The following is a 16,329-nucleotide window of genomic DNA, read 5'->3' on the forward strand; positions in this document are numbered from 1 at the left end:
TCGCGCCATTGCACTCCAGCCTGGGTAACATGAGTTAAACTCCATCTAAAAAAAAAAAAAAAAAATTAGGCTGAATCGTCAGCCTAATTTTTAAATTTAAATGTAAATTATATGAAAATAGAACATTTCCAATTTTTCAATAAATGGGATTGAAAGCAAAACCAAATTATTTTGGCCATAGGTCAAGCTAACTTCACAAACAGAAGCCATATTTCATTTATTCAAGGTAAAAAATAAGATTCTATTGTGTTTTAAGCTTTAAAAAACAAAAAGTGTCTTGTTACCCATAAGTCATTGGAAAACAGGAAATCTAGCTATTTGAAAGAACAATAATCTCAATCCAAATTTACTAGGCCAGCCTGATGGAGGATAGAACAAAAACATTAATACCAAAATAATGTTCAAATATGATGCTTTCAGGATTAAGAAAATCCTGTAAACCAACTTCAAAACAAAGTTTTAAACTTCTAAGAAACAGTAGCTGTACCATCTACCTCAATTTTAAGTCAGGAATACGGAGGTGCAGTTGGGGATAAAGCAAGGAGAGGAGTGCTTTCAGCAAAAGCTTAAGACTGAATCAAAAACAGTACAAGGCTCAGCCAATAACTTCTGACCAAATAGAGTCTTAAGTTGTACAGACGGGCAGAAAGGACTGCTGTTCATGGATCAGGCTTCTTGTACCATACCTATCATGATCAATATCTTCATCTTCAAATACAAAGAGTTTTTCAGAAAACAAGCTGTACATAATTAAGCAGAGCTAAAATAACCTTGGATTTGCATTTTCTCTTTTACAAATAAATAACCTGGTCAACATTAGTTTTATTTTTTAAAAATTTGGCCAGGTACGGTGGCTCACGCCCATAATGCCAGCACTTTGGGAGGCCAAGGCGGGTGGATTTGAGCTCAGGAGTTTGAGACCAGCCTGACTAACATGGTGAAACCCTATCTCTACTAAATATACAAAAATTAGCTGGGCTTGCTGGTGCACACCTGTAATCCCAGCTACTTGGGAAGCTGAGGCATGAGAATTTCTTAAATCTGGGAAGTGGAGTTTGCGGTGAGCCAAGATGGTGCCATTGCACTCCAGCCTGGGCAACAGAGCAAGACTCTGTCTCAAAAACAAACAAAAAATTAATTAGAAAATAGAATGGTCGGACACGGTGGCTCACGTCTATAATCCCAGCACTTTGGGAGGCCGAGGAGGGTGGATTGCTTGAGGTCAGGAGTTCAAGCCTAGCCTGACCAACATGGTGAAATCCCGTCTCTACTAAAAATACAAAAAAAATTAGCCAGACATGGTCAAGGGCACCTGTAATCCCAGCTACTCAGGAGGCTGAGGCAGGACAATCGCTTGAACCTGCAAGGCAGAGGTTGCAGTGAGCCAAGATTGCACCACTGCACTCCAGCCTGGGTAACAAGAGCAAAACTCTGTCTCAAAAGAAAAAAAAAAAAAAAGAAAAAAAGAATGTATGCAACCCTCTTGATTGGTCAAAATGTAGTAAGCATATTAGTTTCTATTAAGTAGAGAGGACAATAACAGACTAAGAAAATACTGTCAATAACACTGGAAAGTGGCCAGGTGCAATGGTTCAGGCCTGTAATCTCAGCACTTTGGGGAGCAAAGGCAGGCAAATCTCTTGAGGCCAGAAGCTCGAGAGCAGTCCGGGCAACATGGCAAAACCCCGTAACTACAAAAAATACAAAAAATTAGCAAGGTATGGCGGTGCATGCCTGTAGTCCCAGCTAGTTTTCTGTGAAGCTTCGTTGAGGGTTTCCCAAAAAAGCTCCAACAACGAAACAGATTAATATAGACTAAAATCGTGAAAGAAGCAACAAAAGATACAATAATGAATATGAATAAAATGTGATAATTCTAGTAAAATTACAAAAGTATAGAACTACTTCTTTCATGGATTTGATACTACAGATCAAATTATGTCTCTAAAACCTTAACTAACAATAGTAAAAGTATACAGTCTTCAAAATTGATGCCAATCACATCTCATAACACCAATACACAGTCCAACTTAAATAACACTAATAAGTTCTACAGGCTATTGATATTCATGGCCGTTGAATATCTTTTTGCTAGGGTAATATTAGGTGAAATATGGCAAAGAAACATTATTTCCAATTCCTTTCAGGCTTTCTGCAAAGTTTACTTATATAATTTGTAATAATAAACACCCCAAATGTTTATTTTTTTAAATCCTCTTCTAAACTTTTTACCTTGATTTGGTTAATATACACAGAAGTTTTAGACTACCTTTTCCTCCAACTAAACAAACCTGTCACTGTTTTACCACTTCTCTTTGTGAAGCATAAAGTTCTATTTCTATAAAGTACTGAGTCAAACATATAGAACAAATATCAAAAGATTATTTTAGAATACTTTGGTATATATTGAAAGAAAAATCTAAAGAAGGAATAATATTGAGGAAAGAAAAAACATGTTCATACTAGGATTAAACAGAGAAAATACTTTTTTCATTATCTTTTATATAATAATATAAGCCCTCATATAATAACATGTTTTAAATAAAGATACTAAAATTATTAATCCTAATATTACAATACTGACTTCAGAAATGGATATAAGGGGCTAGAAACACATATGAGCTATATAAAACCATAAACACATCTTAAAAGGATACTTCAGTGTCCATGTGGCAACAATCATAGCACTTCCATCTATTTAATATTTAGTGAGCATTTATGTGGAAAATGCAAAAGACTGAGTTTATATTCCAGTTTAGTTACTTGCAGGCATGAACGAATCACTTGCTCTTCTCCAGGTACATAAAAAAACTTAATGGCTCCAGAAGCAACTCATTTCGTGTACAATTATAAGAGTACAAAGAGGAGGAAGGTGGTAAGTAGCGGGAGGCAGACCACAAAAAGCAAAACCTAGCAAAAGTATGATACATAGGCAAGATATAGGAACTACATAAAATTAGAGAGGGTGACAAATATTCTTGGCAGAAACCCAGTCACCTCAGCCAGATAAAGTTTAAATTAGACTACTTTCTTTCCATTTACATTTACATATTAACAAGAGATAGATTCACCTCCAAGTGAATTCTGACATAAAGTGTGACGTATAACCATACAATGGCCATTAAGTCAAGAATCAATCAACGCTAAATGAAAGCTTAGAGCAACATGTAAATATCAATTTGGCTTTAGAATTAATGCAAGGGTCCTGAGCTGTATGCAGTGTAAATTACAGGCTTATTATGTAAATTACAGGATATTCCTATATGTCAATTTTACTAAAGATAAAAAAAGAAAGAAAAAGTTTAAAAATACAGTTTTATTGCATACGCCTCAGAATTTCTTTGAGTGGTATTAAGTGTTAATACTATTTCAAACTTAGCTCAATTTTCTTTTGTTTTCTTTCATTTATTTATTTTATTTTATTTTTTTAATAGAGACAGGGTTTCACCATGTTGGTCAGGCTAGTCTTGAACTCCTCACTTCAGGCGATCCGCCCACCTCGGCCTCCCAAAGTGCTGGAATTACAGGCGTGAGCCACAGCTCCCAGCCCAATTTTCTTCTTCTGATTTAATTTTGGTACAATATAAAACCAATTTGATTAGTCAGGCACACAGCTAATGAAATGGCATGACTGGCACTTTAGACCTATAATAATGTAAATATCACAGATATTTTTGCTCTTGCCATAGAGAGATTTAGAAATTCACCCTTGGTAAATGTAAGTACACCTGTATTTTAAATTGTTATAGCAGTTAGTGTAGAGAATAGAATCTGAGAATTAACTCTCAAATTCCTTCCTTATGCTCCCTTACCTTCATTTCATTAAATTACTAAATAACTTTGTTGATTAACTATACAAATGACAGGAACATTTGAATAAATACTCCAATTCCAACTAAACAAACCTGACACTGTTTTACCACTTCTCTTTGTGAAGCATAAAGTTCTATTTCTATAAAGTACTGAGTTAGATAACGTCAGAAGTTTATTGGTTTTGGTCAAAGTCTGTTGTAAAACTTTCATACAAAAGAACTGGCTCAATTCGATCTTTAAAGTGAATCACTAAATCAAAATATGAACAGATAAAAGTAGTTTCTCAGGATAAAAACAGGAAACTTAAAAATCAGGCTGGGCACAGTGGTTCACACCTATAATCCCAGCACTTTTGGGCCGAGATGGCCCCACTGCACTCCAACCTGAGAGACAGAGCAAGAGTCTATTTCAAAAAAAAAAAAAAAAAAAGAAAAAAGAAAATCAAATTTGTAAAATAAGAAAATTAATTATCAAATTATGCACCTATCCAAAGTAGCTTCCCCATTCCCATATTATTCCAGATCTACACTACCCAGTATAGTGGTCACTAGACACATATGGTCGCTAAATGTAAAAACTACTTAAAATTAAATATTTAATTCCTCAGTTGCAATAATATCCAGTGTCACAGGAGGTTCTATTGGGTAGCACTGGTTTACATAAAACACCAGTTAAAATATGCCCCCCAAAATTACTGATGCAATTCCAAACATAATGGGCAGAATAAAGAGGGATATGTCCATTTATGATACAAATTCTATGCATAATAGGAAGAGAAGGGAACATCTTCAAACTGAGAAAAGGCATCATAACTAATGGTGAAAGATTATCTGCTTTCACCCTATGATCAGGAACAAGGCGAGCCTATATACTCTCACCACTTTAATTTGCCATATATATATATATATATATATATATATAGAGAGAGAGAGAGAGAGAGAGAGAGAGAGTGTGTCTTGCTCTGTTACCCAGGCTGGAGTGCAGTCACGCAATTTTGGCTCACTGCAACCTCCAGCTCTCAGGTTCACGAAATTCTCCTGCTTCAGCCTCCCAAGTAGCTAGGATTACATGCATGCATCAACAAGCCTGGGTAATTTTCTTTTTTTTTTTTTTTTGAGATGGGTGTCGCCCAGGCTGGAGTACAGTGGCCTGATCTCTCCTCACTGCAACCTCCACCTCCTGGGTTCAAGCAATTCTCCTGCCAAAGCCTCCTGAGTAGCTGGAATTACAGGCACGTGGCACCATGCCCCAACTAATTTTTGTAGTTTTAGTAGAGATGGGATTTCACCAAGTGGGTCAGGTCAGTCTCTAACTCCTGACCTAGTGATACAACCACCTCAGCCTCCCAAAGTCCTGGGATTACAGATGTGAGCCACCACACCCGGCCAGTTTTTGTATTTTTAGTAGAGACGGGGTTTCACTATGTTAGCCAACCTGGTCTTGAACTCCTGACCTCAAAAGATCTGCCTGTCTTGGCCTCCCAAAGTGTGGGTAACCCCCTACATAGGCACCAAGGAAGGAGAGCTAAGCAGAACCCTGGCACAATTAAGGCCTGAAGAATATCTCAGTTTATAGTGTTACTACTCAGTCATTTCCCTTTATATAATCCTCTATATATAATCATATAATAGTTCATAGTATGAGCGCCTAAAGAATATATCCCTACATATATATATATATATATATATATATATATATCTTACTTCATAATCGGAGGAATGCCTAGAGTAGACACAGTACAGAGTATGAATTAAGAAATAAGCAGCTTATAATCGGAGGAATGCGTAGAGCAGACACAGCGCAGAGCATTATTTAAGGGAAAGACAGTTATACCAGGACAAGAATCGATGGCCCAGGCGGCAGCGTTCAGTATTGTAAAGATACCCGCTGTATGGCAGGCTTGGGGCAAGAGCCACTCCTTCTGAGAAAGGAGTTGTAGGACCTTGCTCCAGTTCTTGTGGAAGGCTGCCCTCAGACTGGCAATTGCACCTTGGTGACTGTGAACTTTATCAGCTCTTGTTACTGTGCTGCTCGAAAAGCATCTTCCCACAGAACTCATTGGAAGCTGCCAACAGGTGGCAGTAACCCTGACAGCTCTGTCACTACTGTGTGACTTAAAAGCATCCCCCCATAAATCTTCCTAGAAGCAGTTTGCCCATAGAAAGAAGATATTGCACACTGCACCCTCTTCACTGTGCACAACCCATCTTCAAGCCTCGGTGACCTAATGGGGGTGGACCCCTTACTGTACACGGCCCTTGCCTCAATGACCTAATGGGAATGGACCCCTTGATTTATTGCGCACTGTCCACCTCCTAGCCTAGGTGACCTAACGGGGTTGGACCCCTTGTTTTATTGCTCACAAACCTATCACTGTCCTTAAAGATGATTTCACTCACTGCCCTGTCCCCTAACCTATACACAATAAACACTCATGCTTCTGGACATTCGGGGCCTCGCCTGACTCCACTCATAGGTGGTGTGGCCCCTTGAGCCCAGCTGCGTTTTCCTTGTACTTCTGTGTCCTGTCTCTTTATTTCTCGAATCCTGCACCTCAGCACAGCATAAGGGACACCCCACGACCCTGTGGGGCCTTCACCCCTACAAACCTGGTCTTGAACTCCTGACCTCAAAAGATCTGCCTGTCTTGGCCTCCCAAAGTGCTGGAATTACAGGTGTAAGCCACGGTGCCTGGCCTAATTTACCATTGTAATAGAGGCACTAGGAGTTCAATAATGTAAGAAAAAGAAATAGAAGGCACACAAAATCAGAAAGGAAATAGTAAACCTGTCTTTATTTGAAGACAACAGGATTATCTATGTAAAGAATCCCAAAAAATCTCAAGGAAAAAAAGTCATTAAATCTGGTAAGTAAATTTACAGAGATCAAAATACAGAAAAACAAAACAAAACAAAAACAAAGGAAAAAAAACCCATCTCCATCTACTAGCAACAAACAACTGGAAATCAAAAAATACAATTTAAAACAGTATAAAAACCATAAAATCCTTAGGGAAAATATTCACAATAGATGTGTTAAAACCTGAACACTGAAAACTACAAAATGCTGCTATGAGAAATTAAATATCTAAATAAATAGAAAGATATACTACGTTCCTGGATTAGAAGGTTCAATGCTGTCAAGATGTCAGTTCTTCTACAATGTACCTATAGATTCAGTGCAATCCCAAACAAAAACCCAGTATCTTCTTTTTGGAGAAATTGAGAAGCTGATTTTAAATTTTATGTGGAAATGCTAAGGAACAGAAAAGCCAAAACAATTTTTTGAAAATGAGAGCAAAGTTGGAAGACTCAGATAGCAGAGAGTCCACAAAGACTTATACATATATGGTCAAATGATTTTCGACAAATGTGCCACAACAATCCAGTAGTGCAAAAGATGGCCTTTTCAACCAATGATACTGGAATTAGACATCCATATGCAAAAAGAAAAAAAAGGAATTCAATCTAAACTACACACCTGATATAAAAATTAATTCAAAATGATCAAAAATCGAAATATACAACAAAATTATAAAACTTCTAGAATATGAGAGAAAATCTTTATGACCATGAGTTAGGCAAAAATTTCTTAGAACACAAAAAGAACAATTTTAAAGACAAAACTAATAAATTAGACTTCAGCAAAAATTTCTGTTCTTTGAAAGACACTGTTAATAAAATAGGGCCAGGAACAGTGGCTTACACCTGTGATCCCAGCACTTTGGGAGGCCGAAGAGGGTGGACTGCTTCAGCTCAGGAGATCTAGATCAGCCTGGGCAATAAAGCTGGACCCCCATCTCAATTAAAAAAGAGAGGAGAAGGGAGGGGAAGGGAGGGGAAGGGACGGAAGGGAAGGAAGGGGAGGAGGGAGGAGGAGGGAAAGGGAAGGGGAAGGGGAGAGGAGTGAAGAGGAGGGGGAGTGGACGGAGGGTAGACAGGAGGGGAGAGGAGGGAAGGGGGAGGGGAGAGGGAGTATATGCAAAATATACACTTTGTATATTTGCAAAATACAAAGGATTTCTACCCAAAATATATAAAGAACTCCCTCAAAACTCCATAATTAAAAAAAATCCAAACAACTCAATTTAAAAAATGGGTGAATACTTCACCAAAGATGTATAGACTGGCAAATATGCACATGAAAAGGTATCAACTGACGGTATCAGAAGCTGGTGAGAATGTGGGACAACTAGAAATCTCAGAAATTGCTGGTGGGAGTACAAAATGTAATAGCTACTTCCACAACAGTTTGGCAGTTTCTTATAAAGTTAAACCTGTACTTAACATATGATCCAAACTGCACTACCTAGGTATTTATTTACCCAAAAGAAATGAAGAAAGATGTTAATGCAAAGACTTTTACACGAATATTTATAATAGCTTTATCTATAACAGGCAAAATGATTTAACAGATTATGGTAAATTCAGAGAATGGACTACTGCTTGGTAATAAAAAGAAATAAACTTCTGACACATGAAATGATATGCATGAATTTCAAAAGCATTGGTCTATGTGATATCAGACAGACACAAAAGGTTATCTACTACATGATTTATTTAGACGACTTTTTTTTTTTTTTCTTTTTTTTTTTTTGAGACAGAGTTTAACTCTTGTTGCCCAAGCTGGAGTACAATGGCGTGATCTTGGTTTACTGCAACCTCCGCCTCCAGGTTCTAGTGATTCTCCTGTTTCAGCCCCCCTAGTAGCTGGGATTACAGGCACCTGCCACCACGCCCAGCTAATTTTTTGTGTTTTTGGTAGAGACGGGATTTCACTATGTTGGCCAGGCTGGTCTCAAACTCCTGACCTCAGGCGATCTACCTGCGTCAGCCTCCCTAAGTGCTGGGACTACAGGTGTGAGCCACTGCACGCGGCTTAGACATTTTAAACAATGTAAAGTATGGTCAGTCACAGAAACATTAGTGGTTTCCAGGGGTTGAACAAGTGATAGTGAGGCTGACAGGAATGTTCCATATTTTTTATTGTGGTAGTGGTTACACAAAAATGTATACAATTTGTCAAAACTTACTGAACTGCAAGCTTAAAAAGACAGCCTTTTATGTCAATAATATCCTAAAATAGTTGACTTAAAAAAAAAAAGTACCATGGCTAATACTCTATTTTGGAGCTTTCTAAGTGTAAATCTGTCATACCAAGAAAATACAGTGACATCTGACCATGAATATGATAAGATAAATAGTCTATTTTTTTTTTTCCGAAAAACAGTGTATGTTTTTTATAGTTCTAAGAGTCAACAGAACCAGACAGGTGCAGTGGCTCACACTAATCCCAGCACTTTGGGAGACCAAGGCTGGTGGATCATTTGAGGCCAGGAGTCCAACACCAGCCTGGCCATCATGATGAAGCCCCATCTCTACTAATACAAAATACAAAAATTAGTCAGGTATGGTGGTGCATGCGTGTAATTCCAGCTACTCAGGAGGCTGAGGCAGAAGAATCACTTGAACCCAGGAGTGGGGGGGTTGCAGTAAGCAGAGATTGTGCCATCGCACTCCAGCCTGAATGACAAAAGACAAGAGTGAGACTCTGTCTCAAAAAAAAAGAAAAGAAAACGGTGGGTGCAGTGTCTCATGCCTGTAACCCCAGCACTTTGGGAGGCTGAGGCTGGCAGATCACAAAGTCAGGAGTTTGAGACCGGCCTGACCAACATGGTGAAACTCCGTCTCTATTAAAAATCAAAAAAAAAAAAAAAAATTAGCTGGGTGTGGTGGCACGCACCTGTAATCCCAGCTACTCAGGAGGATGAGGCAGGAGAACTGCTTGAACCTGGCAGGCAGAGGTTGCAGTGAGACAAGATCACACTATTGCACTCCAAACTGGGCAACAGAGTGAGACTCCGTCTCAAAATAAATAAATAAATAAAGATATGCCTTCATGATTAACTTTTGCTTAGATTGGCAAAATATAAAACTGATTGGTTTCAAAGTAGCTATGGAAAACTATGACCCAGGAAGAGAAAACTACCTCAAATCACAAACTGGATTTCATATCCATCTTGCTGAGTTTTTATCAGGCTTTGAATTCTAAATAACTTAAACTTAATAAGCATCTTGAGTACCAGGTATTACATGAAAACACATCATGATTGAATTGCCTCTATTCTAAAAGCTCCTCCCCAAATTACACGGCAGATTTAAAATGAATTTAAAAGCATAAATGTCAGGGACATGACAATTCCTAAGCAATTACTAAAAGAATAACAAACTGATTCAAATCAGTGTAGAGAGTTTATTTCACAACACAAGCAGAAGTTTGAAAGCATATGCTTAGTTAAAAGAAAAAAAAAGTGAGAAGAGAAGAAGGGATAAAGAAAGCCTATAAATCTAATACTCTAACGGTTGCTCTTCAGCATTGCACATGTGACCACTGAAGTATAAAGACTACAAAATGTTGACAGCATAGCTAAAAATATTGTATCTTTGAAAACAAATAAATGCATGAATAACAAAAGTTACCTCAATTCAATATATTAATTATGACTAAAGCTTTAAGGGAAAGTGAACACTGGAAAATTCCGGTGGATAAACAAACTATGCTTGAAAGTAAAAAAAAAAAAAGTTAGCAATACTGTGTTCAATGAGATTCAACTTTCTCAAGTAACATCCAGGCTATCGAAGAGTACTTTTAGCAATATACTTCAGAGTATCCAATTTCCCTTAATAAGTCCTATGAATGTCTAATCAGTTATTTTGTCTAAATATAATTTAACAATTGTTTCTAGCTTCAATTTACTTAACCTCTGAAAGCAAATGAACTATATAAGCTTATTGTATAAAAAGGGTGGCTCACGCCTATGATCCCATCACTTTGGGAGGCCGAGGCGGGTGGATCACGAAGTCAAGAGATCAAGACCATCCTGGTCAACATGGTGAAACCCCGTCTCTACTAAAAATACAAAAAAATTAGCTGGGCATCGTGGCGCACACCTGTAGTCCCAGCTACTCGGGAGGCTGAAGCAGGAGAACTGCTTGAACCCAGGAGGCGGAGGTTGTGGTGAGAGGAGATCACGCCATTGCACTCCAGCCTGGATAACAAGAGCGAAACTTCGTCACAAAAAAAAAAAAAAAAAAAAAAAAAAAAATTTCTTTTTAAAAAGTATTCCTTTTTTTTTTTTTAATAGAGACAGTGTTTCACCATGTTGGCCACGCTGGTCTGGAACTCCTGACCTCAGATGATCCACCTGTCTCGGCCTCCCAAAGTGCTGGGATTACAGGCATGAGCCACCGCACCCATACGTATTCATATTTTTCTATCTGAAATTCATCCCTTTCCAATTTTAGGCATATTCTGCAGGCACTATATAGTATATAAAATATTTCAGAAGAGTGAGAAAGTAAGGGAGCAGAAGAGCAATTACTCACCCAGCAGCACCTTGGTTTTGCACATACTTTGTGAGAGCTAACTTTAATGTAAATAGTTTCGTATCTAGATCTCTTTGAGAACCACTACTAGTATTTCTTCTTAATGGTCTGGCCAGACATGTCCCAAGAATAATTTGAATAAGATGTGAATTTCATTAAACTGGAACCAAGAAAGGTGACTTTTTATCTTAATACAGATATATAAAAATGTATAACGTCATTATAATTTTGGAAAACAGCACATACAAGCAGAATGTACTTTTGTTTGGGAAACTCAGCACATAGACATGTAAATAGACAGCCATATGGCTAAAAACGTCTGTACTATATTAAAAAATGTTTCTGCTAAGAAAGAAGTAAAATGAAATAAAGAACACAAAGATCACCTTTTATAAAACATTATATTTGCTTTAAGTAAAAATGTTTAAAAAATCTGGACTAGTCATGAATTCTTTGCCCATGCCTATGTCCTGAATGGTATTACCTAGGTTTTCTTCTAGGGTTTTTTATAGTTTTAGGTCATATGTTTAAGTCTTTAATCCATCTAGAGTTAACTTTTGTATAAGGAAGGAGTCCACTTTCAGTTTTCTGCATATGGCTAGTCAGTTTCCAACACCATTTATTAAATGAACAATGAAAACACATGGGCACAGGGAGGGAAACATCACACACAGGGGCCTGTTGGTGGGTGGGGGGATAGGGAAGGGGTAGCATTAGGAGAAATATCTAATGTAGATGACAGGTTGATGGGTGCAGCAAACCACCATGGCACGTGTATACCTATGTAACAAACCTGCACATTCTGCACATGTACCCCAGAACTTAAAGTATAATAAAAATATAATAAACAATCTGTTTATAACACACGTGTCTATTACTCACCCACATTTGGAGGTTTCACATAATTTACAGGTAGTTCTGGAGGTCTGCCTCTATGTAGAGCCGCAAAAGCAGACCCATTCCATAGTGTACTCTTACAGTCTATATAAAAAGACCAAATGTTAGCTAACAAATAGAGCAGCTTTTTTTGTTAACCATGTCTCAGAAGTAAATGTCTGATTTTAATTTCATTTGTTGGAATACATTTTTAACTGTTAAACCAAAATGAAAGTAATAGGCATATATTTGAACATGTTACAAATGAAATTTATAACTGGTAAACACCAACACCTTAACATATCATCTGGATATTTTATTTCTAAGCTAGTCTTGAACTAAAGATTTTATTATGCACATATTTGAATTTTATGTAAATATGTCACAGATTAATAAGCTTTTAAGTTTACATCAGTTTTTCTTGATTTTTAGGCTTACACATCTACTCACATAAAATTTCATAAGCCAGGATATAACTATAGCCCAAGTATGCCAGGGAAAATTCAGGCATATTGGGTACATGCTCATATTATGAAATACTTGCCAGCTGTGTCATAACAGATAACAGCACTGCATATCAGATGGTAACTGATTATAAATAGCTGTGTCTTTTTCTCTGACTTTCATAAGTCAAAAAATGAAAAGACATATTAAATACTACTAATAACTTGGCTTTAAAACAAAAAGCCAAAAGCTCTCCTCAAAGCTTCCAAATAAACTCAATTAATAAGTTATAAAATGAGATGCTTAAAATCTGATATCATTACACAACTATTTATCTTGGAGAATTAGGTTAGTTATTTATGTGTTTATGTATTTATTTTTGAGATGGAGTCTCACTCTGTGGCCCAGGCTGGAGTGCAGTGGTGTGATCTCAGCTCACTATAACCTCTCCCTCCTGGGTTCAAGCGTTTCTTCTGCCTCAGCCTCAGTAGCAGGAATTAAAGGCGTGCACCACCACACCCGGCTAGTTCTTGTATTTTTAGTAGAGACAGGGTTTCACCATATTGACCGCACTGGTCTCAAACTACTGACCTCATGATCTGCCCATCTTGGCCTCCCAAAGTGCTGGGATTACAGGAGTGAGCCACCACACCTGGCCAAATTAGGATATTTAAAAATAGTATGCTAATAAAACAAAACATAGAAATAAATGGGCTGCTAGATATTAACTATTTATTACTCCAAGAAGCATCTTTAATGCCTAATTTTACATCTTTAATGCCTAATTTTACATGTTTATGTTTATCAAACACCACTTTATATGTTTGACATATTGAGGTTCCATGTAAAACTTGGGAAAAATCTGTAAAACACTGAAAATCAGCACAGTAGAAAAACTTATTTAACAATTACTGATGGGTTGATATTTTTGTTTAAATATGTTCAAATATAAAAACTGTACATATATAAAACCACAAAACTAAAAAGAAAAAAAAAAAAAAACAAAGAGAAAGAAAAAAAAAACGGTACATATAATTTTCATTTATGTGTTACAAAATGCACAATATCATTAGGATGATATTATCAAAACTAATAAAGAGTAAGAACATTATCATGAAAGAGTATTTTAAATATTTATACTGTACTAATCAAAGCAGCAATCTTTGAGATCTCTATTCCATGATTACAAAGGTATTTTATATCCGTTACCTCTATATATTCACTTTTACACAACAGGTCTCCTTTTTAGGTCTCTAAAAATTTACATGTACACTAAAAAAAAAACAAAAACATCGGCAAGATAAGAGAAACCAGAAGATAAGTATTTAGAAAAGCATGGGAACATTTTCTCAACCTAAAAATAAGCTACTCTCCACTCCTTCCTCAGGTATCACAGTTCTAAATTCTGAAAATCTCACCTTTGGCATCCCGTAGCAGAGACTGCCGACCGACACCTAATAATGTCTGTACCCCAGGAACACTCTGAGGGATCTCTTTATCTAGTAAAGGACCAATCCTCTCACAAATTTTAAGGAGGTAGTCTGGAGGAATGTGTGCATTGGCTGCCACCTAAAAAAGTATAAATAAAACACAGGGAAAAACACATTTATTTGGTTTAAAAATATCAATCTATTCCACTACTAAACTGTTCCATTATAGAGTTTTAAAATATGGAATCAGGGCCAGGCGCGGTGGCTCACACCTGTAATCCCAGCACTTTGGGAGGCCAAGGCAGGTGGATCACTTGAGGTCAGGAGTTCAAGACCAGGCTGGTCACCATGGTTAAAAGTTGTCTCAGGCCGGGCGCGGTGGCTCAAGCCTGTAATCCCAGCACTTTGGGAGGCCGAGGCGGGTGGATCACGAGGTCAAGAGATCGAGACCATCCTGGTCAACATGGTGAAACCCCGTCTCTACCAAAAATACAAAAAATTAGCTGGGCATGGTGGTGCGTGCCTGTAATCCCAGCTACTCAGGAGGCTGAGGCAGGAGAATTGCCTGAACCCAGGAGGCGGAGGTTGCGGTGAGCTGAGATCGCGCCATTGCACTCCAGCCTGGGTAACAAGAGCGAAACTCCGTCTCAAAAAAAAAAAAAAAAAAAAAAAAGTTGTCTCTACTAAAAATAAAAAAATTCACTGGGCGTGGTGCTGCGCTCTTGTAATACCAGTTACTTGGGAGGCTGAGGCAGGAGAATCACTTGAACCTGGGAGATGGAGATGCAGTGAGCCAAGATTGTGCCACCGCACTCTCATCTGGGCTACAGGACAAGACACTGAGTCAAAAAAAGAAATAAAATAAAAATAAAAATATATAAAATATGGAATCAAGACCAGGTACAGTAGCTCAAGCAGATAATTGCAGCACTTTTAGAGGCCGAGGCAGGCAGATGGCTTGAGCCCAGAAGTTTGAGACTAGACTGGATAACACAACAAAACCCCATCTCTACAAAAGGCACAAAAAGTAGCTGGATGTGGTGGCTGCGCCTGTAGTCCCAGCTATTCGGGAGACTGAGGTAAGAGGATCACTTGAGCCCAAGAAGCAGAGGTTGCAGTGAGCCAAGACTGCACCACCATACTCCAGCCTGGGCGACAGAGACCTCGACTCAAAAAATAAATGTGTGTGTGTGTCCGTGTGTATCTGTGTGTGTCTGTGTGTAATCAGAAAAAGAAAATTTTAAATATTGAACACTTGACCAAATTTAAGAGACAGTCAGAAAATAAGCACATTTAAATGATATGACAACATTTACGTGGCATAGAACGCTAATGTATATTTAAATGTCTTGATCAAGTCATTCCCTTAGCTGTTAAACTGAACGTGCCAAAATCAAAAAAGCACACAGGTGATGAGTAAACTCTTTATTACTTGATTCATTCAGTAGTGATGATGAATTGATCCAAAATCAGAAGACCTAGATTCTATACAAAGGATAAGAACACAAGTATAAGGTATTACTTGCACTAAACCCAAAACCAGTAAAGCAAAACTGTTTCTTTCCTATAAAAGTTAACTTGTTTACAAAAGGGTATAAAATTAACGATTTTATAAATACTATGCTTTAAATAAGTCAGCTATGTAGCCAAAATGCCTCAAAACAAAACTTGTTTTTTAAAAAAAGTAAAATTCTGTACATTAGATATCATATATAGATAAGAATGAAATCATAAAACAAAAATTGTATTGCATTTTTAATCTAAGCTAATGTACACCTCTGAGGTGTTTCAGAAATACCCAATTATTAAAACAATAAACAGAAAACCAGAATATTAAAAATCTTTAGATGAAGTGAACATCTACGTTCACATCTGGAAATAGGTCGGAAAATCTTCTTCTGGCTACAATGTCAAGTTTTATAAGCGCCACAAATATATATATATATATGTATATGCCATTAAATAGGACACACATCAGTAGTATTACCACCAGGTCAATCAATGACAACAACAGGCTCAGCAAGGTGACTCATGCCTATAATCCCAACACTTTGGAAGGCAAAGGTAGGAGGATCACTTGAACACTGCAGTTCGAGATCAGCCTGGGCAACATAGTGAGATCTCATCCCTACAAAAAAAATTTTAAAAATACGGCTCTGAGGCCGGGCGCAGTGGCTCAAGCCTGTAATCCCAGCACTTTGGGAGGCCGAGGCGGGTGGATCACCAGGTCAAGAGATCGAGACCATCCTGGTCAACATGGTGAAACCCCGTCTCTACTAAAAATACAAAAAATTAGCTGGGCATGGTGGTGCGTGCCTGTAATCCCAGCTAGCCAGGAGGCTGAGGCAGGAGAATTGCCTGAACCCGGGGGGCGGAGGTTG

At 37.7% G+C, this 16,329-nt stretch overlaps 1 protein-coding gene and 1 long non-coding RNA gene across 4 annotated transcripts in view; both read right to left on the bottom strand.

Moving 5' to 3' along the window:
• The window catches only part of BRWD3 (bromodomain and WD repeat domain containing 3), a 127,855-nt gene that overhangs the window by 94,981 nt on the left and 16,545 nt on the right, over positions 1-16,329 (bottom strand). For 2 of the 3 annotated variants that reach the window (XM_032251379.1, XM_032251378.1), the window contains exons 5-6: positions 13,937-14,087; positions 12,081-12,179 (exon numbers count right to left, since the gene is read on the bottom strand). In XM_032251379.1, coding sequence (XP_032107270.1) covers positions 12,081-12,179; positions 13,937-14,087 — 250 coding nt within the window. The remainder of the gene's footprint in view (positions 1-12,080; positions 12,180-13,936; positions 14,088-16,329) is intronic. The other variant, XM_032251382.1, reaches the window with a different exon arrangement.
• On the bottom strand, positions 1,412-9,131 carry LOC116532277. The gene is made up of 4 exons (XR_004260808.1): positions 9,113-9,131; positions 8,281-8,282; positions 3,906-4,162; positions 1,412-2,291 (listed from the first exon to the last, which is right to left on the bottom strand). It is a non-coding gene; the product is annotated as an uncharacterized LOC116532277 (long non-coding RNA).

This window comes from Sapajus apella, unplaced genomic scaffold (genome assembly GCF_009761245.1).
Source record: "Sapajus apella isolate SASKATOON/1434 unplaced genomic scaffold, GSC_monkey_1.0 scaffold75, whole genome shotgun sequence".
NCBI classification, from domain to species: Eukaryota; Metazoa; Chordata; class Mammalia; order Primates; family Cebidae; genus Sapajus; species Sapajus apella.